We start from the raw sequence: 22,988 nt of genomic DNA on the forward strand, positions 1-22,988 counted from the left end.
TTAAGTATTTTATCATTGTGAATATATCTATTTATAATATAGATATATAGATATATTCACAATGATAAAATACTTAAACCCGGGGTTGAAAAACTGGCCCTTAATAAGTTCTTGAGCTAAGAATATATATTCTTGAAAATTTTCAAGAACATGAATTCTTGTATCAAGAAAATTTTCTCAATAAAAGTATTTTTTCTGTCCTCCGGCCAGAAAGCGTCAACTTTCGGGCCGCTGCGCTAAACGAAGTTGCCGCTTTCTGGCTACGTCGAACAGAAAAATAGTATACACACCTCGGCCAGTAAATAAGAAAGCCTCAGATCACATGTTTGTCGACCTCGGCTTCGCCTCGGCCGACAATTTCATGTGATCTGAGACATTTCTTATTTTACTGGCCTAGGTATGTAATATACTATTTTTTCTCAGTGTACAGTTTGCATAGAGTGCAAACAATTCTTTTCAATCAGTATTCTTAACCAGGGTTATAATATCATAAAAAATATTACGTATAATTTTGCAAAATTTCCGAGTTGAAGTAAACAACAGTAATTGTAATATCATCCCTGAAAATACGCACGACTTCATTAGGCAGCGTTAAAAATTTTGACAATCTTAAGTTGTCAATGCCGTACTCAGTACCACCGAGAGCGTTTCTCAATAAATGAGTCGCAGCATTGTCATCTAATGGCTTTTTTTTCAGACTTTCCTTGCGCTGGATGAGCAAATTATTTATCTCCGACAGTTTCATGTCATCAAAAGGCATCGAAAGAGGATTCATGGCCACTTTACTGGTCATGTGCTCGCCAACAAGATACACAGCTTCGAGAGGAGTCATCAAGTCCCAAAGTCCGTCGCTTGCCAGGATCAAAAATTTATCTTTTGGCGTTAACTTGTGGTAAGTGGTTTGAGGCCTAGCAGTTAAATATGGCGGTGTGTGGTAGTTTGGAGGAACTGCAGTCTCACCGAAGTACGGGACTATTATTTTATTCATAATATCTCGACTCCACTTGTAGCGAAAGTCTCCAAGGGCACGCAAAGGTGCTAATTGACCCAGAAGTCGCTCCATTTTAATCACTGTATTTTTTTCGCGCTCGGGATGCTCTGATAATATTCTGTCGACTTCTTCTCGGTTGTCTACGTTGTGTTCTATGCTCATTGGTAGTGCAGACCATCCTTCATTTTCTTAAATTTTTTAAATGAGCATTTTCATTAGAATTCTAGCATTAAATTTTTTTTTTAATGAATAATCTATATTATTAAGAGAATAAGAAAAATTTTGTTTCCTGGTTTTTTAGTGAGATTTAGTGTCATTGCAAAGGTTTTGATTTGAATTTGTGTCTTTTCAAGGTTTCAGATTATTCTCACTGATAGTCAATTTATTATGATAAGTATTTAGATTGCATTCGAAAATTCTCTATCTCCAGATACATAATTAAGAAATGACCTTGTATCTTGTCAAGTATTGACATTTTTTAAGATATAAGCTCACCCCGATGTTACACTCATCGAGACCTTTCATTTGAGTACCCACATCAATTTTTCATATATTTATATATATTATATATATGAATATATGACAAATATATCAAAAATGCATGTGGGTACTCAAATGAAAGCTCTTGATTGTCAATAAATAAAAAAAATGTCAATAATTAAAAAATGACCTTGTATCTTGTCAACTACTGACATTTTTAAAGATATAAGCTCATCCCGATGTTACACTCATCGAGACCTTTTATTTGAGTACCCACATGCATTTTGATATATTTTTCATATATACATATATATAATATATATATAAATATATGAAAAATTGATGTGGGTACTCAAATAAAAGGTCTCGATGAGTGTAACATCAGGATGAGCTTATATCTTAAAAAATGTCAATAATTAAGAAATGACCTTGTATCTTGTCAACTATTGACGTTTTTAAAGACATAAGCTCATCTCGATGTTACATTCATCAAGACCTTTCATTTGAGTACCCACATCAATTTTTCATATATTTATATATATTATATATATGAATATATGACAAATATATCAAAAATGCATGTGGGTACTCAAATGAAAGCTCTTGATTGTCAATAAATAAAAAAAATGTCAATAATTAAAAAATGACCTTGTATCTTGTCAACTACTGACATTTTTAAAGATATAAGCTCATCCCGATGTTACACTCATCGAGACCTTTTATTTGAGTACCCACATGCATTTTGATATATTTTTCATATATACATATATATAATATATATATAAATATATGAAAAATTGATGTGGGTACTCAAATAAAAGGTCTCGATGAGTGTAACATCAGGATGAGCTTATATCTTAAAAAATGTCAATAATTAAGAAATGACCTTGTATCTTGTCAACTATTGACGTTTTTAAAGATATAAGCTCATCTCGATGTTACATTCATCAAGAACTTTCATTTGAGTACCCACATGCATTTTTGATATATTTTTCATATATACATATATATATATAAAATTGATGTGGATACTCAAATGAAAGCTCTTGATGAGTGTAACATCGAGATGAGCTTATATCTTTAAAAACGTCAATAGTTAAAAAAGTACAGTGCAATTTAACAAAAGTTATTATTTAATAAAGGAAAATTTTTATTTTTTATATTTCACAAGTCACGCCAGTCAAATAGTGACTGCATGGTTGCTAGTACTTTTATATTTAATTAAAATCAACAATTAAAAATATTGATAAACTTTTTTTAACCTTTCTTTAAAACCGTTGATCGGAAAAACTTCTAGATTGAATAAAAAAATATGTTTGTTTCATAAATTGTTATCTGAAATATTATTTATAAATTGACCGATAACTTTAATTATTTCTGTACTAAAATAGCTTCATTTAAATTTATGAATCAGCATTTATGTTAATAAATATATACACATAACTAAATCTTATTTTTAAAACACCCCCTTTGGAAATTTAAATAGCATAATTATTTTGATAAAATGGCTAAGTGCGCCGTGAATTTTGCAATTATCATTTCTTTTTATTTATAATTTACTTTTTTTTTTTTTATATATTATTATCCACTCATAGCTGAACAATATAAGTGAATCAACTATGGAATCAATGTAGTTAAACAATGTTTACTCGCCATATGGCTATCTTGCACTTGAAAACTAAATTTGTCTACTTATAAGTACTCTGTATATATATATATATATATATATATATATATATATATATATATATATATATATATATATATATATATATATATATTATTATCCCTGTAAATGGCTCTGGCTGTTGGGTTTGATTATAAATAAATAAATAAATAAATTAATAGATAAATAAATAAATTAATTAATTAATTAACTAATTAATAGATAAATAAATAAATTAATTAATTAATAGATAAATAAATAAATAAAAACTTACCAGAATGAACACCCAGAACAGCTTGACAGTCTCCAACATTAGCAACATGAAGATCACGACCATCAATCCTTGCCACAATAGCAACAGACCCAGACATAGCGACTGACAGTGTCCTGGCCAGTTCTTTTCTCTCCAATTTTTCAAAAGCCTCTGTTGACAAATCCTGATCGAGGTGTAGAAACGCGTGCTCGAGCGCAACTTCTACTTCTAAATCAGACTTATTCGATTTAGCCAATTCTTTAATAAAAGTTAAATAACTTTTATTGTAGAGTTTCTCCAACTCTGACACGAATTTCGGAATATCATTAAATGTCTCCAGTAAATTATTTTTTACCTCCATTGGAGACTTTTGCGTCTCGACGATGTCTTGTAGAGTTGATTTTGGCAGCAAGCAAGCAGCGATATAGTAAAGCAACCGCTTCGAGACAACCTGCGAGCACGCGTTACCTCCATGTCCGTCGAAAATTCCCAATAAGAAGTCTAGAAAATTGAATAATACTAAAGTTCTAATTTTTTATGTTTTTTTTCATTTATTGAATTGAAAAAAAAAAATATTTTCTAAAAATTGCACTCAAAGTTTATCCAGTTTTTTACAAATGAAAATTTTTTTCTTTTAATTCGTTTAATTAAAAAAATTATGGAAAAAGAAATTCTTTAATTTAAACAAAAAATTTTTGATGAAAATTAAATTAACCGACATTTAAAAATTTTTATAATTTTTTTTTATTAAAAAAATTATTGCAAAATAATAAAAGAAAAATTTTCATTTGAAAAATTTTTAGTGCAATTTAAAAAAAATTTTTTTTAGTTCTAATTTAATAATTAAAAAAAATTAAAAACGTCGAATAATTTTAATGTTATAAATTTTGGCATGAAAATTAAGTCAGCCGACATTTAAAAAATTTTTATTATTGAAAAAATGATTATGAAAGAATAAAAAAAAAATTTTCACTTGTAAAAAACTTTAAAAACTGTAAGTGTAATTTTTTAAAAGTATTTTTTTGATCTAATTTATTTTTATTTATTTAATTTATATGCCAAGGCAATAAGCCTGATGGCAAATACAAAAATGTAACAGTTTTATTTAATCATGTAAGTATTTTAATGTATATTTAAAACATTAGGAAAATAATTCTATGTTAAGTGAACAGAAAGAGAAATATCGTAATACATAAAGGTACATAATCTAAACAATATTATGCAGGGTTAATATAAATTTATACAGATAAATAATAGTATATGTAATATTCAAATACTAAGAGGTTGCAAACATAATAATAAATTGTCAAGAGCTTGCTTCTTTATTCATAAAAAATTCATATGCTTTATTTTTGAAAATTTGAAGTGACGATGAATTTGTAATTTCTGTTGGTACACTGATAGAAAGATTTCTTAGTATTTAAGAAGTCATTTCTTAAACATCATTTTTTAGTATTTAAAAAATATTTCTTAATATTTAAGAAATATTTCGTATAGTTTTTAAGAAATATATATATTTCTTAGTATTTAAGAAATATTTCTTAAACACAAAGAAATATTCTTAAATGTTAAGAAATCCTTCTATCAGTGTAATTTAATTATTAAAAAAAAAATGAAAACATTAAAAACGTTGGCTAAGTTTAGTAGCATAATTTTTGCTTCTAAATTTTTACATGTCGACTAACTTAATTTACATAAAATTGAAATATTTATTAGCTTAGTGAAGTTTTATAATTTTAGTTAAGAAAAATATTTACCATTTGTAATTTTACATCTAGCTTCTGATCTCATATCCTCTATAGGATTATTTGATGCTAATTGATTAGTGTCATAGGATTTTACTGAAAAATTATCCTCAAATTCTTTAGTGAATTCATTGGTCCTTAAAATTTTAGTTACCTGAAAAATAAATAGTCAATAAATAAATAAATGAATAAATAATAAAATTAAATTAGCCGATGACATTACAGTTAGCAGTCACTTAACAATTTTTTAATTTTGTTTAACAAAAAAATTTGTCCCAAAAAATCATTTTTAAAAAATTGCATTTTTTATTTTTCAAAATTTTCACAGGTCAATTTTTATTGCTATAATTTATTTTTTATAGAATTTTAAAAGTTTTCGTAATTAGCCAACATGTGAAAATTTTTATAAATATTTTTATTGAAAAAATTGTTACAATAAAATTAAAAAAAAAAATTACACATGTAGAAAATTTGTAAAAATTATATGTGCAATTTTTTTTTTAAGTATTATTTTACTTGCAATTTAATTGTTGAAAAATTTTAAAAAAATTTTTACCTCATCTGGAGTAAGCTTTGGTACCGGTGGATTCTGTCTTACAAAATGACGAATTGATTTACTAAATTCATTATTAGATTTTATCCTCAATAAGTTTTTCGACAGGAAAAAGCTACCATGCCGCAAAACCATATTAAATATTTTTTGTATAAATTATTATTTTGATTTGAGCTCAAGGTTGAATTATTAATAATAATATTTGTCAACAAATTAATCCATCACTGTTCCATGACATTTTTTATTTTTATTTAATTTTCTAGCGAGGCAATAGACGAGTATTTTTAACTCGATAAAAAATAACTCAGTAATATTGACAATTGTTAACTTTAATTGACAACTCACAAGCGCTTGTCACTGAAATCAATGCGATGACTGTCAGCAGCAATAAATAAAGTGGAATAAAATGTTTTTTATTTTATTTAACCATCGACTGGTTTTGGATAAAACACGAAGAATGGCGTGTTTAATTTTGAGGTTATCCGGAAGTTTAAATTTAAAAGTGGATATTTTTTGCGGGAATATTCAAACTTTATAATGGAAGTGTAAATAGAATTAAATTTTTGAAATTCGCTCTGAAAAAATTTTCTAATATGATTTTATTTATCAAATGGCCAATTTTGGAAAATTAATTAATTTTTTTTAAATATATTATAGATTGCTTTTCAAGTTTTGTTTGAAAAAAATTTATAGATTTTATTTTGTAATTATATTCTATAAATTTTCAGTGAAAAACTTAGCAATTTTATATAAAAATTTAGAAACAAAAATTTTTTTTTAATGAAAGAATTTTTTTTTTCAATAATTTTTAAACGAAAAATTAAATAATACTGAAATTAGCCATCAGCTGTTAATTAGAATTTTTTTTTAAATCAATTACAATAAAAAAATGCTTTTAAAATTTTTCACTTGTAATTTTTATCAATTTTCACATTTAGAATTTTTTAATTAAAGTTTTTTTAATATAATTTAATTGCTATAAAATTAAAAAAATTCAGAAACCCAAAAATTTAATTAATATGAATAATACTATAGCTAACCGACATTTTTTTTTTTTTTCATTTATTAAATTAGAATAAAAAAAAAATATTTTTTTAAAAATCGTACTTAAAGTTTTTCAAGTTTTTTAAAAGTGAAATTTTTTTTTTATGTTTTTGTAATAATTATTTTAATACAAAAAATTATAAAAATTTTTCAATGTCGGCTAACTTAATTTTCATTTAATACGATGCCGAAATCAAAAGACATTTGACATTTTATTTTTTTTTTTAAATAAATTACAAAGCAAAATATTTAAAATAATTTGTACTTGTAATTTTTTTAATTTTCTAAATATGGAATTTTTTTATATGAATTTAATTATTATAAAAAGTTATAAATGTCAGTTAATTTCAGTTTCATAAATTAATTTATCCTTAAAAAATGAAAAGAAAATATTTATTACTTATTTTATTTACAATTCAACAAACTAGCTAGTGAAAATCCAGCGTTGACAAAATGAAGTATAAAAATAAAATGAGCGACCGATTTCTAGCCAGTAGAGCGCGCTACTAGTTTTTTTCTAAAATTCAAATTCTCCCGCTCTGTTCTTACACTGTGATGCACCTAGTGCATCCAGCAGGTGACGCTACCTGTTATTAGAGCGCTATCTATTATGAGAGCGCGAATTCAAATGAAATATTCAAATTAGTAAATATTAAATGATTAAAATTAGTTAAATTTTATATTCGAAGTAAATATTCAAATCATTTATTTAATGCTTTTACTCTTACCAGTTGTAATAAACATCTTTTAGTTAACTCTGTTTTATTTACAAAATAAAATAAAATAAAATAAAAAAACATATTTCGGTACAAAAGGACATTGTAACCGAATTCTCAGAACCCATAAAAAGTACTTGAATAATTCAAGGACTATTTCTCGCCACATGGAACTTAAAACCCTATGAGGAAAAGTCGTAAAAGACACGTGTGAAATTCAATAGACCCTTGTTCTAAAGTAACAAAGAATAATACAAAACAATATGTAACTAAACAAAAATAAGATTGTTAAATAACATTTACTGTTAAAATCTAACTTTATATAATATTGTAGTTAAGAAAAATTAAGTTAAAATAATTAATAGTTATTATCTTGTATTTAATTTATAATTAATAATTATTATTTAATTTATAATTAAACGATAATGTCTATTCTTTTTATACATGATAATAATTAAATTGACTTATAATTTTATTAGAAAAATCCGATTGTAAAATAATAGAAATAGAGACCAACTAAGGTAAAAGCCCTAATTATTGACGCCCCTGGTGGAAATACATTTCTGCTAGAAGTATATTTAATTCCTGAAGTGTTCAAAAAAATAATTGTTCAAGAATTAATAAGTCTGAAAAATTCGGAAACGCTCTGAAAAAGTATGAAAAAATCTATTTCAGTCGTATTAAGCAATTTTAAGATTATATTTTTAATAGTTTTTAGACTCTTGCGGAAGACTTTTTCAGAACTTTTCAGAAATTTGGTATATATGAAGCGGAAGTCTAAATTATAATTTTTCAGAGTAAATCAGTAATTTTTAAAACATGTCAAATTCTACAAAAATAAGTTACCGTCCGTTTTCTTACCCTTAATCATTTTCATAGGTAATATAAAATTAGAATGGAGAAGTATTATTTGAAAAAAAAAATATTACTATCCTACTTCTATAAATTTTTAAATTTTATTTCCAGATTTTTTGCTTATTAATAATAACTTAATACTGTTGAAATATACTAACAGAAAAACTCTGAGCAACAATTCATCAGAAATGGGACGCTGCAGAAAAAGAATTTCCGATAAATTTTTAATAAATATGTTATTTTCAAAAGTTATTTAAAAATCAAACTGAATTTCTGAAGAATTTTAATATTTCTTTCGCAGATCACTGCATTTCTTGATTATTATTTGTTATAAATAATTTATTGCAATACTTCCAAAAAAAGTTATAAATTCTAAGTATGAGAAAGTTGATCGAATTTATCGTCTATTTTGAATTTAACTTTAAATAACTTTCGAGACAGTATTTTTTCAAAAAATTTAAATGAGTTTCTAAACAGAGCATCCGATTTCTTATAAAATTATTTTAGTCTTTCTTTCATACAATATACGGAAGGCATAAAATACTAAAAAAAAAACGTTTACTTTTATTTAGATAGAAACTATAACTATCCAATTTTTCATTTAATCGAAAAATGATGTTATCTGAAAATTGCAAAACATAATATAAATTTATATCTGAGTATAACGAAGATCAAACGAAAAATTATTTTTTTTCTTACGAAATATTAACAACATAAAGTAATTTTTAATACGTTTTTGTAATTTAAAATTGAGTGTAAGAATTCCTATACTCAATTTTATATATTTTTACATAATGTATTAATACATTTCTACAATTATGAATTAAAGATGTGATAAAAACATCTTTCTTAGTTATAACAATATTTTTACGTGAAATATTTTCATGAATACGATATATCAAAAATACCCTACTCGGTACATAATATTAATTTAACAATACTGACTTATTTACAACTTTTGTGTACATATACATAAATATTTCTAATCACCAAAACATCCTTTTGGTATTTTTTATAATATAATTATTCTTGTGCACTGTAGCTAACATACACGGCTGCTTTATCTTTTCAGGTTTACATACACATAACTTTTTCAGTAACAGAACATTTTTCAATATTGTGAACAGTCAAATTTTTTAGTTTGATAAAAAAAAATTTGTTATGGGGTTTTATTTCACTATAGAAAATATAAATTTTTTTTTCATCATCATCAGTTCCGAAACAGCATATATTTGTAATTTTACCAAAATTTCCATCTTTCAACTCAACGATAAAATCGTTTATTTTTCTGACACACGCGGTAGTGTTCTGAAGTATATCGAACACCATTAGAAATAAATCTATTAAATGATCGACATTTTCCTGCAGAATTATAATCTCTTGCTCTGATGTATTTAGACTATAATTTTTGCCTTTACCAATTAATGTACAACCATTTACTTGAAATGTTTTTTCAATCGTCCAGTTATGTTTTCTCGGCAAAAAGTTGTAAATCCATCACTTTTCTTTATTGTATCCACCAAATGATGGCAAAAGATTTTTCAAAAATATATCTTCTTGCTACCTGAATTTCAACATATGCGATGGACTTTTTTCCATTTTAAGATAAAATGATTCTCATTTTCAAAACAGAATGCGTTGTGACACCATAGTGGTCCTAGATTTGATATACTTTTTTCAATGTGTAAAAGTAAATGAATGTTATACGTCATTGCACTTTTACCAAAATATTCTTGATATAAAACCACGTATTTAATTAAAAAAAACCCTGCAGCTTGCAGTTCTTGTTTTTTTATATTTTCTGATAGCATGATATTTAATGCTTCTACTAACATAGCTAGATGTTCCAAATATTTTTTCGGTAGTAAGCCCTCTAGACAAATGAGAGAATAAAAAAGCAACCACGATCGCCATTCAGAAGCTTTTCCAGATTTCTCTCTCTCCGTAATTATTCTTGGAGACCGAGTTATGCAGGTTGGGTGTTTAAACTCCATAATTCTCTCATTAATAATTTCTAGCTGATTAGGACTACCCACGTAATACTCCTTACCAAAGATGTTAACAGTATATTTGTGTGCTGTTTCACTGCAACCCAATAAAAAAGCGTGCATGTAGTCTGGAGACATACCATTAACCAAGTCAAAATATTTCAAATTCATCAGTGGTGAGGGTCCCCAAACTCCCATAACATCTTTCCCATATTCACTTCGACCTGTGAGTTCCATCTTGTTCTTTATTGACGCATCAGTGCGTTGCGGAGGAATTGTTGTAGACATAGTGTACTTTTCTATATCCATCAACAAATTCAGTGGGATGCTCGCAAAATGTACAGCCGTATAATCCATTAAACTTCTTCATGTTCAGTAGCTTGCATCTCGCAACTGAGTCAACAACAGCGCAGACTGGAATGAATTTGCTAACAATTATTCTATTTCTTAATTTCCATTGAAAACCATCTTTTGACAATTTATTCGCTTGATCAACGAATGGTTTTAAAAATAATTGCATATTCGGTTCTTTTCTCATTTATCCATAAACCACACATAACCATATGCTTCATCTGCAATTTAGCAGGTAATTCATTTATAATGACATATATAGGCCAGGTTGAGAATTTTACTTGATTTTGACGCCTGGCATCCATCTGTATTGAAAGTATATGTTAAATTAAATTTATTAGATAATGGTTTATTCGCAGCTGACAATTTCTTGTAAATTTCTCCATCAGTTATGTTTTTTATTACATTACCGTCCATTTTTTTCATCCTTCCTTCAAAACGGTCGTTTAAAGCATTTTGTATTTCACTATCTTGTAAAATTGTTTTGAGTTGTGTTTCCATGTCCAACGTTAAAAAAAATGAAATATTTGATTTATTATTCTCAATCCCACAAGCCGCACACTTCAGGTCTCCAGAGTTTGAATTCTTTTCAGTACAAATATAAAACAAACAATTAGTACAAAACATATGATAGGAAATCATTTCATCTTTAAGTTGTAATGTTTTAAAAAGTTGATATTTTGTTTCTGGAACTACATTTTCACCGAACAAAGTGTTAATTAGAGACAATATTGATGTTATAGTTGTCCACGTTAATGATTGCTGAGCTCCCAACAGTAATGTCATTAGTAATGCTTCACCTCTCGTAATTGAAGTACATTTACATAGCGTTTGATTGTAACTTTCTTCAGTAGTATTCCGATGACTTTGTTTCTGTAAAAAATAAAAAAGGATTACAGTAATTATTAGTCGAATGAACATCAGTGTTACTACATTGAAATAGTATGAAGATAATTAAATTTATTAACTATTTCTTTATTGCACGACAAATATTTTGAAAACCAATGACACTGATGAAAACCATAGTGTTTTTACAATGATGAAAAGCAGCACGTTTGTGTGTATATAATATACGTTTTAAGTCTTGATTATTGTTTCTTTTTCATTTTTCGAAAATTTTGTGGATCCTAAAAGTGTAAAATCACAGTACATATCTGTTAACCTTATTAAGTGAGCTAAAAAATTTTGAACAGACAGAAAAAGTTGCAGACTATTTTTAAGCCGGAAACGTTTTTAGGTTCATAATTATATCGCGTTCTTTTTTATTAAAAGGGCGTATAAAAATTTTTTTTTTCTTTAATCGACTCTGAAATATTTGTAAAGTATAAGCCTATGAAAAACATGAGAAAAATGTTATTTTGTATCAGATCTTTTAGCTTAAAGCAAAAACATTATTAAAGCCACAGTGGTGTATAGTTTTTTTAATAAAATTAATTATTGATTTCAGAAAAATATAAATAACTAGAAAAGTTTTAGCATATATTTCACAACTACAGCAGTAAAATGAGAAATGTCTCAGATCACATGAAATTGTTGACCGATTTGTCTCTTTGACGAAGGCGGAAAAAGACGACTTCGTTCAGCACAGCTGGAGTAAAGTTGTCGTTTTACGCCCGGTGGGCTGAAAAACTACTAACTTTTCGACTTATTCGATTTAAAGTGCTTACGTTTAACGTTGCTGATACCGTAAGAGTTATACAAGCAAAAATTTTTTTCGGGACTGTTATAAATACGATTTGCAAGTTTGATAATGTTTAGAAATTTCAGCTTCAGAACAATATTTTTTATCGATTTGGATACAATAAAATCAAATTCTGCAACATTTTTTTACATCAATCATAATAATGTATACTTAAAAAAAAAAATTTATTTTCTTTATTTGTCTATATATCTTTCAGTTATATTTTTCGCTGGTACATGTCCTTATGGCATGTATGGAGAGATGTTTTTTTAAATAGAATAAGTTGAGAAGTCTGTATTTTCAGTATCCTTGTGATTTCTTTGCGATTTAGGCCAATAGTCCATTTTTATAAAAAAAAAAATATACACCCTTTTAGATTTAAGATCTTGTTTTTTTTTTTTTTTTTTTAAAGCATAAAGAACCAAAAAAAAAAAATTTTTTTTTTTTTTTTTTTACACCCGTTTTTAAATTAAAAATATACTGCCATAGTGATAAGAGAAAAAAATCTTTTAAAACGGTTTCATAGACGACTTAACCATCAAGCTCTGCTTTATTTATACAAAGTAGCATCTTTTAATGTCATGTTTTCTTGGGAACATTTCAGTGAACGATTATGAATTTACTAATTAGATTATGTTATTAAATATATTATTTAACTTAATTTAAAAAAAAATGGAAATCAACGAATAACTGAAATATCGAATTATCTATTCTTTACTGGACTTTACTCACAGTACAATTTCTTAAAGTTAATAGGGTTGTACAGGATTTGTTATATGTACTTCTTTATTTTTTTGTTTTCTCCGTGCCTGACTGATTTGAACATAAATAAACTAAAAACATTAGACTTTTTCGCCGCGATATTGAGCAATAGACTTGTGTTTCAAGTTTTAAAAATTTCCATAAAAAATGTGATACTTTTGATTCTCGATATTTTTTAATTCATTAACGAAAAAAAAATTGTTTCTTTTTTTCTATTTCCTTATACAAAAAATTAAATTATTAATTATTGTAGATCCATTTGTTTTTTAAGCTGAATTCATATTGAAATTTTTAAAAATCGCACTTAACATATAATGAGTGAAATCCACATTATAATCTTATAAATTAGTTATTAAAGAGCTCTAATACTGTTTTTATTCTACGCTTTTCAATAAGTTTTGTTGTGTCTTTTACTTTACTGTCCCTTTTTATTGCTACCGACAGCATCAAATTACTTTTCGAGTGGTTCTTTTAAGTTTTCGAAGGTTATATTTATAAACTTAAAATAATATTATTCAGAAATACCTCATCATGCAGGTCATTTGAAGCAGGCTCATGAAAAGGTTCATCCAAGATGTCTTCAGCCTACACAAGCAAAAAATCCCAGTACAGTTAGAATATAAAAAAAAATTGTTGACATTTACTTTGTTTTTAATTTCATGTGAATATGTTTACGTCAAACCAAGCTTCATTATCCTCAATTTCTTTTATTATACTCATTAGAAACCATAAGTATGTTATGTTTTTATGGTCATCTAATTCATCGTGGAGCCACAAGTTCGAATAATTTTTCTCTTGTCCACGCTATTTTCGATATGATTGCTCGAATATACATCACTAATTTCAACAACTTGCAATTCTTGGCTATTATCAATATTGTCCGAATTATACTTCGATCTGTGACAGTAAGGATTTCCTACGGCTGTGACTGAAGAGTAGTCCACTTCTGGGCTCTCTTTCTGCAATATGAAAAAATTAAATACTTCAATAAATTATAAAAATAAAATTTTTTTTACAAAAATTGAAAATGAATATGCTTAAGCGCTTTAATAAAACGTACAGTGCATAAAGAATTTTTTGTTTCATTTTTCAACTTCTACTTAATACTGTGATCTACTTTTCTGATTAATTAAAATCATTTCTTATAATTTTTGTCTTTTATTTTAAAATCAATTTGATTTATTAGTTCAATATATATTTATGTATTTTGAACAGTGCCTTATTTCAATTTACTGTATTATAATTTACGGAGTTAATCATAAAAATAATTCGAAGGAAGTATGAACTGTAGTATCCGCGATCAGAAAGAAACGTAACTATAAGACAATATAGTGTAACTATAATCTTTGAATTGTACTTAAAATTTATAAGATCACACAAGCAAAATAAAACTTTTTGACCTCACTATCGAAATGAATGAAATATAACTGATCAGAACTATTTCGAAACGTAATTTGCAATTTCATTATCAAAAAAGTTTCTAATGAAATAATTTTTAATTTTTTTCTAAATTTTTCATAGAATGCCTTTATCAAAAGCTGTAACATCCTTACATATTAAAAGAATTATTTTTTTCAAATAAGATGAATTTTTTTTTAATTTTAACACCGCCTTTTGACAATACATTTTTAATTCAAATTTTTTAATTATATATTTCTTACTGTTAGTAAAACATTAAAAATTGTAGAAATTTTTTTGAATTTATTTTGAAAAATTAATTTTAAAAGTTCCGAAATTTTTATCGATATGCCACTGTCCGCGCAATTTTTTTATTGATCAATAACTTATAAATTTTCTGCTATGCAAAATTTTTTTTTTTATTTACATTTCGAAGAAATGTTACAAGCGAATTCTTAAAGATTCATTGATGATATATTATTGTTTTTTTTTTTTTTTTTTTAAATAAAGTTAATACTTACAGTTATATTATGTTGTTTCTTTATAGTATGTTGAACGAGGTATTACACAGTTACCATAGCGGTCTAAATATTTTGGTATGGCCCCTCGGCGCATCTTGCTGAATAAATAATTCTTAATTTGAAAAAGTGAAAAAGTTAAACGTATATTATTTAATACTTCTACACTTATAATTTATATGTTTAAATAGATAAAATTGTTTCTAAGCTTCAATTATCACGAAGTGTTATAAAATATAACAATTTTTGACACTATGAAATAATGTTCAGAATAATAATTAAAACAAAACAAATTACATACGTATCTGACTACGTGTACTCGAAGGCACAAAGTTAGACAATCTGATACAGCTGTATACTCACAGTAACAGCACAGCTGATGAATGTTTCTGTCGAACTCGAGATTCGTTTCTCCCCACCACCAGTTTTAAAAGTAAACTCTGAGGCCCACTTACAATTTTTCTTTCTATTCCAGCTGAGCAGCATAATATATATATATATATATCGAACTACTGTTCTTAGGGTTACAATTTTTACCGCAACGGATAATTACATTTAATGTGTTGTTCGATTTGTCATTTTATTTCTAAACGTAAAGAAAAAATTGAAGCAATATTTGCAAATTTTACATGTATTAATAAAATTAATAAAAATTAAGGTTCGGTTTTCAGGCAAAATTTCGAAAAACTATTGCAAATATCTAAAACCTGAATAGGCTCTGTAAATAGCCAAAAAATTCTTGATTAAATTTTATTTTCCTGGGATATAGCATTCATCGTATAATTTTCATTAGAAGTTGAAAATATAATAAATTAGTCGTTTAACTTGCGCGCACCGCCCGGTGCTAAGCTTAAACAAGAAAACAATTTTTTTTTAATAATAAAATTTCAAAAAATTGAAAAACGATATAAATCTGATGTTCTCTCACAAACATTCCAATTCTTATAAAAATTATTTGAACAGTAAAAATAAATATTCAAACAATTTTTTTTTTGCTAACAAAAAACAATCAAAACAAATTCAGATATTAACACCAATATCACTCATAATTTATTTTCGAGTATCTTCCGTTGTTCATTAAGAAATTTTAAATCAATTTCTCAAAAAGTTTTTTACCGGAAAATATTACAATTATAATCTTTAAGTTAAAAAATGTATTACGGCTGTGTATTTTCTCAAGCTTAAAAATTTTCATATAGAAGTCTCCTAAAAATTGAAAATAGCTCGTTATTTTTTATAAAACATAATTTTTTATTTTTTATTATTGCTCATTAAACTTTCCGACAACTAGCTAATTTTATTCGACTGCTATTTTTTCTCTTCCCTTCCCGATTTCTATTTAAATGTTAAAAGAAAAATAGGGTTTTTATAGAAGTACTGTATTTATCGCTTTCCATTTAAATCTTTTAAAAAGTACATGAGAAAAAAAAACTTTTGTTCGACGCAAAAACTGGTTTCTCTTACTACATATTTATTCATTTTTAAATTTAAGAAACAATAAAAAGTGATGAGAACCATTAGGAACCAGTGTTTTCAGAATTTGATAAAAAAAAAACATTGTGGATTTTATAATTCCCTGTAATTCAAGAAAAACAATTATATTTTCATTTTCAGGGTTTATTGTTCTGTAATCAAGAAATATATCAATTAGGAAAAAATTAGCAATTACAAAATTTTTTTTTATATTAAATGAAGTAAATAATAAAACCCGTCTTTTGGTTGAGAAATCGTAACGTTGGAAGTTTCATAATGATTTATTTGATGATTACAGTTAAGAAAATACTTGACTGATCCTTATTCAATTTGATAAAGCTATAATTTTTGAATAAAAAAGGGTTAAAATTTCAGTCGAATTATTAAGAAAGTGATAAAATGAAAACATAAATAATATTATAATGAAATGTGATTGAACCGAATATTTGTAGTTATTATTTACTGTTTCTTTTAACAAAAATAAGAATTTTTCATAAAATTCAAATGTACGGAAAATTATTTCCGACTCATCAATTTAACTATGCCAAAAACATTGCTTGATTAAACAAAAAATAATATAGATTTAATTCCTGACTTACACTTTTTTCTTAAATTACGTTTTTCGGATAAGTTTCCTCATACAATATTATAGTTTTTATTCGATTGTTCTACTCTCGAAGCATGAAATACTTACTATTTAATTTTCTAATTAAGATATTCGGCAAGGAGATTTAAAATCTTTCTTTTTATCTTATTCTTTTTCTATGTAAAAATAAATAAATTTTTTGATACTTAGACTTCTTTTAAACTGAAAGGAATAATATTTAGTCATTAGCGATATGAATACTATAAATATTCAACAATAATAAAGCTCAAACCTACAAAAGAAATTTCATATTCTATAATGACAGAGATTAACAAAGCGTAATTTCAGTTGTTGAAATCTAAATATTATATACATATCACTTAAGCTCCAACAAACACAGATTGTAATCTGTCGACTGAACTGTAATCCTGTCTTAGCCCCTCGATGAAAAAATATTCATTTCCTTACGATTTAGCTTCTTTTGTTTTATATATACTGTACACGTTGAAAATATAGCGCAAGCAAACTCTCCTACTGTAAGTTTTTTCTTTTAAAATGGTAAAATTTCTAGTATTTAATAAGCAATTGAATAACTGTGGGAAACTATTCTCAATCAGTTAAAAAATTGTTAATGATAATTATATATTTGTTCAAAGAAAAATTGAAAAAGTCTTAGATTTAGAGAAATGTTTTCTTTAATACAGCCTACGCAATTCTGAATTAATCAGCGGAGTATTCTCAAAGTTGCATTGTCAGAAAAATGTTAATTAAAGAGCCTTTATGTCATGGGGCTCTTTTGTAATCTTGAATGACATAACATAGTACTAATAATTTTAAAAAGTTTACTTATTAAAATTTTAAAATGTCTCATATGCATAAATGGATGCGCATTTTGACTAGTAGGTGAAATATGACGCTCTGGCATGCACATTAACAATGGGACATTTGCAGAAACTTTTGAATGTATACTTTGAAGAAATCTACAGTAATTTTATGGTCCAGGATTACAAGGAGCCCAGTTGTGAAAATCTCAGAATATACATTTTTTTACAGTGCAGAAAAAGATTTTTTCCAGATATTTGACGGTTGTAAAACATAATTTTATTTTTCATCTTTGAAACATAGGAAAAAAAAATGCATTTTTATTTTAACACAACTATCTCTAAGCTATACAGTGCTCAATGGTCATTTGTATCTTCGTACTCAGCAAAAATTTTATGGTATAGTAGAAAAATCAAAAATTTCGAGCATCTGTATAGAATTCAAGAAATCAATAAAATAAAATCTTTTATAAGCATCACCTCTTAAAACAAAATTGAAAAAGAAATTATTCACTGAAAATAAATAACTCAAAATAATCAATCACGATTAAAATAGAAATTAAAAACATTAGCAATTAAAAATAATGCTGTACACACCCTTATGGAAATAATTAATAGTAAAATTATAATATTAAAAATAAAGAGACATCAATATACTTGATAATTTTTAAAACTCAAAATCTATAAATATATACATTGAAGGATAAAAGTGTCAAAACTCAACTGAATTGTAGAGGCCTAGTAACAAGACATTTGAATATTTATATTTATAAAAATATTGACAGTTGATAATATATGAATTCTGGCAAACCAACAGATCATAATAGTAAACCAGTAAATTTTAGAAACCCGTGATTGTAGACATCTTTTCAATTTTGATTTACATAAATTCGCAAATTCAAATAAAAATACAATTAAATATATAATCGCTGGCAATTTACTGAGCTAATACGTAATTAAATCAACAAAAGGCTTCACCCTGTAATGCGCTCGAGAGCAGTAGACCACATTTTTCATTAATATATCAAAAGAAAATACCAGAACAAGTCTCATGAATTGAACAACAAAACCTTGAACAAAAAAGTATCGCGTATCGTATTATGTTGATGAAGAACAAATAGTCATGTTATAATTGCTGCGTATAACGGTCAGTGGATCAGCGGGCCCGGCTGAAAAGACACGTGGCGTGCTGGCCCAAATCTTTCATGATCGAGTCAAACCTACATGGTACATGCGGATCGCATGTGTACACAAACAATCTATTACACATACATAAAAAACATCGGGAAACCCAACAAGAGTAAATTTGTTTGTTGGTTTGCTCTTCACGCGGGTACAGTGGGCACCGGATAATCTGTAACTCAGTGCGGCTAAAAACGTGAGGAGAGAGTTCTCCCACTTAAAACAAAAATCACATGATGTCTATAACGCTAAGAGATGGAGAACGTTTCTTTTACCCAATGATTTGGGCCGCAAATTGCCTGTAACTTTTATTTATGAAGTAAACGTCATACTGAGCACGTCATGTGGAAATACGCTGAAGCGTGGAAGCAGTTTTGCTCGAAGAAAACAATTTATTGTAGAAACAAAGCACATTCAAAATTTCAAAAATTACAGCTTGACCTAAATGTTGCAAATTGTATTATGTAACAGCAATCTGGAAAAATCTGTAAAATGTTTGATCTCAAACAAAGCAGTAAGTAATGCGAAATAATTTTTTAACGGAAATTTAAGAAAACGAATATTTTATAACAGCAGTTATGAAGCCAGTTGAATATTTAATAGGTGATAAAAAAAAAGTTTTCAAAGAGGTTGGTTATTATGAAAAAAATTCAAAAATTTTAAACATCATCTGTAAATTAATGGATAATACAGAAGTTATCAGATGTTTGAAAATTAATAATTATCTTTAATAATGAATCATAACTCGAGTTGGTGTACTCTAAAAAAATTTATTTTGAATTTTTCACAATCTCTTTTAAACATGACTTTCTTTTAGTTAACTTTTTATAGTAGATTTGTAATATGAAAAAAATATTCCTCATCACTCCTTAGATCTCGGCTAACCTTTATTTTCATATTATTTGATGATATAAATATTTTATATGAAATTATAAATTGAAAATATAATTTATTTTGTATCGGTACTGTATTATAGCATCTATATAAAATCAATTATTTTCAAAGTTCTTGATATAAAAACATATTTAGCAGTGCTGTAACGCACAATAGTGTGACAATTAAGTTAGCATTTATTGTTCTTCCAGCCCAAAACAGTATTCAATACTTACAGGTGTAATTGAAAATCTTTCATTACCCTAGTCTTTTAATCTAATAAATTAATTAAAAATAAATGAAAAGTATGCAGTATTTAATTTGGAATTTTATCGTAATGATATGAAATTTGTAGTGATTATTGATAAAAAAAAATATCATTTCTACCCGAGAAATGGTTGCTGGTTCGCAAAATAGGTAATGTTGTAGGAATAGAAGCTTATTAATAGAAAAATACACAATGCATGAAAGCAGTAGGATAGGTAGAAAAATTTTGAAATGGTAGTATAAAACTAAAAAATCATGTACCAAATGTAGTCAAACCCTTAAAAAAGAAATTTATAACTGGAAGTTCTGTAGAAAAGAACGAATTTTTTGATAATGAAGAAGTCGATGACAATTCAATCCATAAAATAGAAAAAATATAAATTTACATAGAAAAATGAGATTTTCATTAAATTCTTTCATCAAAAACATTTTATATTAAGCATAACGTAAATTTAATAAAAAATATTTTACTCTTTATTAAATTCAAATTTTTTTTTATATTCATCGAAATGAAAATAAAATTTAAGTAGTAGATTTTACGATACATCTATAATAGACTCCTAGACTCGAACACCCATAGGTGGCTCATATATATTATGACGAAAATTGAATTTAGCAAACATTTGATAGTTTATGAAATTTGTACAAAGAATAAATAATAATAAAAATATTATTTTTTAATTTCTTACACTTTTTGTGATTACTAAAAGTGAAATTTTTGAATAAATTTTTTTGATAATAAATTTAATTATTATAAAAAAAACTAAAATAGTGTTACATGTCAAGTTAACTTTAGATCATCATATATTGCTGAATAAACATGAATTTCTATTGTTTTTGGATAATCTTTGGATTAAAAAAAGATTTTATTGTACAATTGTTGTTAAATTGGTAAAATTCGTAATTCAATTATTAAGAAAACTTTAAGCTGATTCATGAAAGATCTTATAATATACAGAAAAAAATTTATACAACAAATTGAAAATGTAATCGTAAATTGAGAGCATGGGAAATTTCAAGATATTTATGGAGATGATATTATAGGATCAATGATTGAGATCACGACTCAGTATGTAAATCTATCCTCACTAGAGGAAAAGTCTGACGACAGTGATGAATCAATGGACTTAACAACAACTAAAAGAAAACGAAAGGTAAATATTGAAAAGAATAATACATAAACTAAAATTTTTGTCACCAAAATATTTATACTGGTTGAGGATGCCCTTTCAATTCCATTTCCATTGGTAATAGCACAAAAATGAAGCACATGCAAAAAAATTTGATGAGTCAAGATATATTACGAATATATGAAGAACGAAAGAAAAGTAAAGGCCTGTGACCAAGATTGAGAAGATGGAGCATAGCATCATGACGAAGATGATGTTGAAGCTTAGGTTAAAACATTACTTTTAACATGAGTATGAAAACAAACAATAATGACGTAGGATCATACAACCGAATTAAGAAGATGAATGATCAAGTGAATATGATCCATCTATTCTGTACCTGAAGAAGGTACTTTTGAAGATATATTTTCGAATGTCAATAAGTTTCTACCGATTCGCAGTTCATAATGACTGAAACGCAGTAGTGACTGCACAAATTTCAAAAGATAGCTCCATGTTTGTATTTAATATATTTCGGATACTGAATGGTGACATAAAATTGAATTTATGATAACTATTATATTGATTTACTTTGGAAATGATTCTTAAAAACTTAAGACTAAATTTAAACTACAATTATATGAATCATACAAGAATAATGGATAGTAATAGTAATTTATAATGATAATTTATATTCATGACATTAATAAATGAAACACCAAAAGCAAGTTCTAAATGAATTTAATTTTAAGCACATAAACATTAATTCTAAGACTATCTGAAATAGATTTTTGAGAATCTGGACTCAATATTTAGATTCAACTCCAGGCTTGGTCCAGTTAATCAGTTCAATTAATGAATTCAGTCTTCAATAGTATACGTTTAAGGCTGTTGCCAGAATGAATTAATTTGCCTTAAATCAGTAAACCAATAGCGAATATGAGTCTTCTTTTATTTTAAATGAAAATGAAAATTCAAATGTTGAAAGGAAAAAATCTTTTCTTCAGAAAAGAAGCCAGATGTTAAACAACATTTATTGTTTCAACCTTATACTTTTCTGCCACAATACCTTTAATAGTTAAGAATGATGTCTGTATTACAGAAAAATTGTGGATTAAAAATTGAATATAGCGTGAAAACTATTTACTGGAAACCAAATTTTGATGTAGATGTAAGGTTTTACTATTTTGTTTTTATGCAAAATTTTTAATTTGATTTTCTCCCGGCTAAAATAATAAAAAACCTGTGATCAATATTTCAATATTGTTTTGTGAAGATTTTCCAAAATTGAATTATTTCAGAACTGTCATAGTTCTCAAGATTATTAAGGAGCAAAACATAGAAATCCTTCACTGCACAATTTTCGAAATAATGTTATTTCTCTAGTAAAACTTATCCTAGGAGTCAAGCGAAAGCCACTGCAATTCATCAAAATTAGAAGTAGTCCAGACCAATGGTTTTATTGGGTCAATTTAACTCTTATCAGAGGTCAGAAAATGCAAAAAGGACAATTGGACAAATAATACAAGCAAATCCTATCTTCAATGATATTCAGAGATACTATTAGTCAATGGGGAAAATTTATGTCTGACGGTTAATTATCTTTCAATAATTATGACATACAGTATAAGAGAATATTGAAAAATTAGTGAAACGATATTGCTTATTTATGAAAT

The 22,988-nt window shown here is 26.3% G+C and overlaps 2 protein-coding genes across 2 annotated transcripts; both read right to left on the bottom strand.

Annotated features, from left to right (window-relative positions):
* Positions 1-355: 355 nt before the first annotated feature.
* On the bottom strand, positions 356-6,163 carry LOC123267571 (pyruvate dehydrogenase [acetyl-transferring]-phosphatase 1, mitochondrial). The gene is made up of 4 exons (XM_044732275.1): positions 5,692-6,163; positions 5,148-5,289; positions 3,412-3,891; positions 356-1,179 (listed from the first exon to the last, which is right to left on the bottom strand). Exons 1-4 carry the CDS (start codon positions 5,821-5,823, stop codon positions 500-502), a joined length of 1,434 nt encoding a protein of 477 aa, XP_044588210.1. The 5' UTR covers positions 5,824-6,163; the 3' UTR covers positions 356-499.
* Positions 6,164-10,825: 4,662 nt separating this feature from the next.
* LOC123268079 lies at positions 10,826-13,805 on the bottom strand. The gene is made up of 4 exons (XM_044732962.1): positions 13,761-13,805; positions 13,611-13,670; positions 10,924-11,515; positions 10,826-10,863 (listed from the first exon to the last, which is right to left on the bottom strand). The coding sequence occupies exons 1-4, from the start codon at positions 13,803-13,805 to the stop codon at positions 10,826-10,828; spliced, it is 735 nt and encodes a 244-aa protein (XP_044588897.1).
* Positions 13,806-22,988: the final 9,183 nt, after the last annotated feature.

Source organism: Cotesia glomerata, linkage group LG6, assembly GCF_020080835.1.
Source record: "Cotesia glomerata isolate CgM1 linkage group LG6, MPM_Cglom_v2.3, whole genome shotgun sequence".
Lineage (NCBI taxonomy): Eukaryota > Metazoa > Arthropoda > Insecta > Hymenoptera > Braconidae > Cotesia > Cotesia glomerata.

Bases quoted from the DNA above. Each gene is read 5' to 3' on its own strand.
- LOC123268079 (XM_044732962.1), bottom strand. From the start codon at position 13,805: ATGAGTATAATAAAAGAAATTGAGGATAATGAAGCTTGGTTTGAC. The intron at 13,671-13,760 runs GTAAACATATTC...TTGCTTGTGTAG, and splicing joins ATAATGAAGCTTGGTTTGAC to GCTGAAGACATCTTGGATGA. The intron at 11,516-13,610 runs GTATTTCTGAAT...TATTTTTTACAG, and splicing joins CAAATGACCTGCATGATGAG to AAACAAAGTCATCGGAATAC.
- LOC123267571 (XM_044732275.1), bottom strand. From the start codon at position 5,823: ATGGTTTTGCGGCATGGTAGCTTTTTCCTGTCGAAAAACTTATTGAGG. The intron at 5,290-5,691 runs GTAAAAATTTTT...TTTATTTTTCAG, and splicing joins CAAAGCTTACTCCAGATGAG to GTAACTAAAATTTTAAGGAC. The intron at 3,892-5,147 runs GTAAATATTTTT...TCAATTTTCTAG, and splicing joins TAGATGTAAAATTACAAATG to ACTTCTTATTGGGAATTTTC.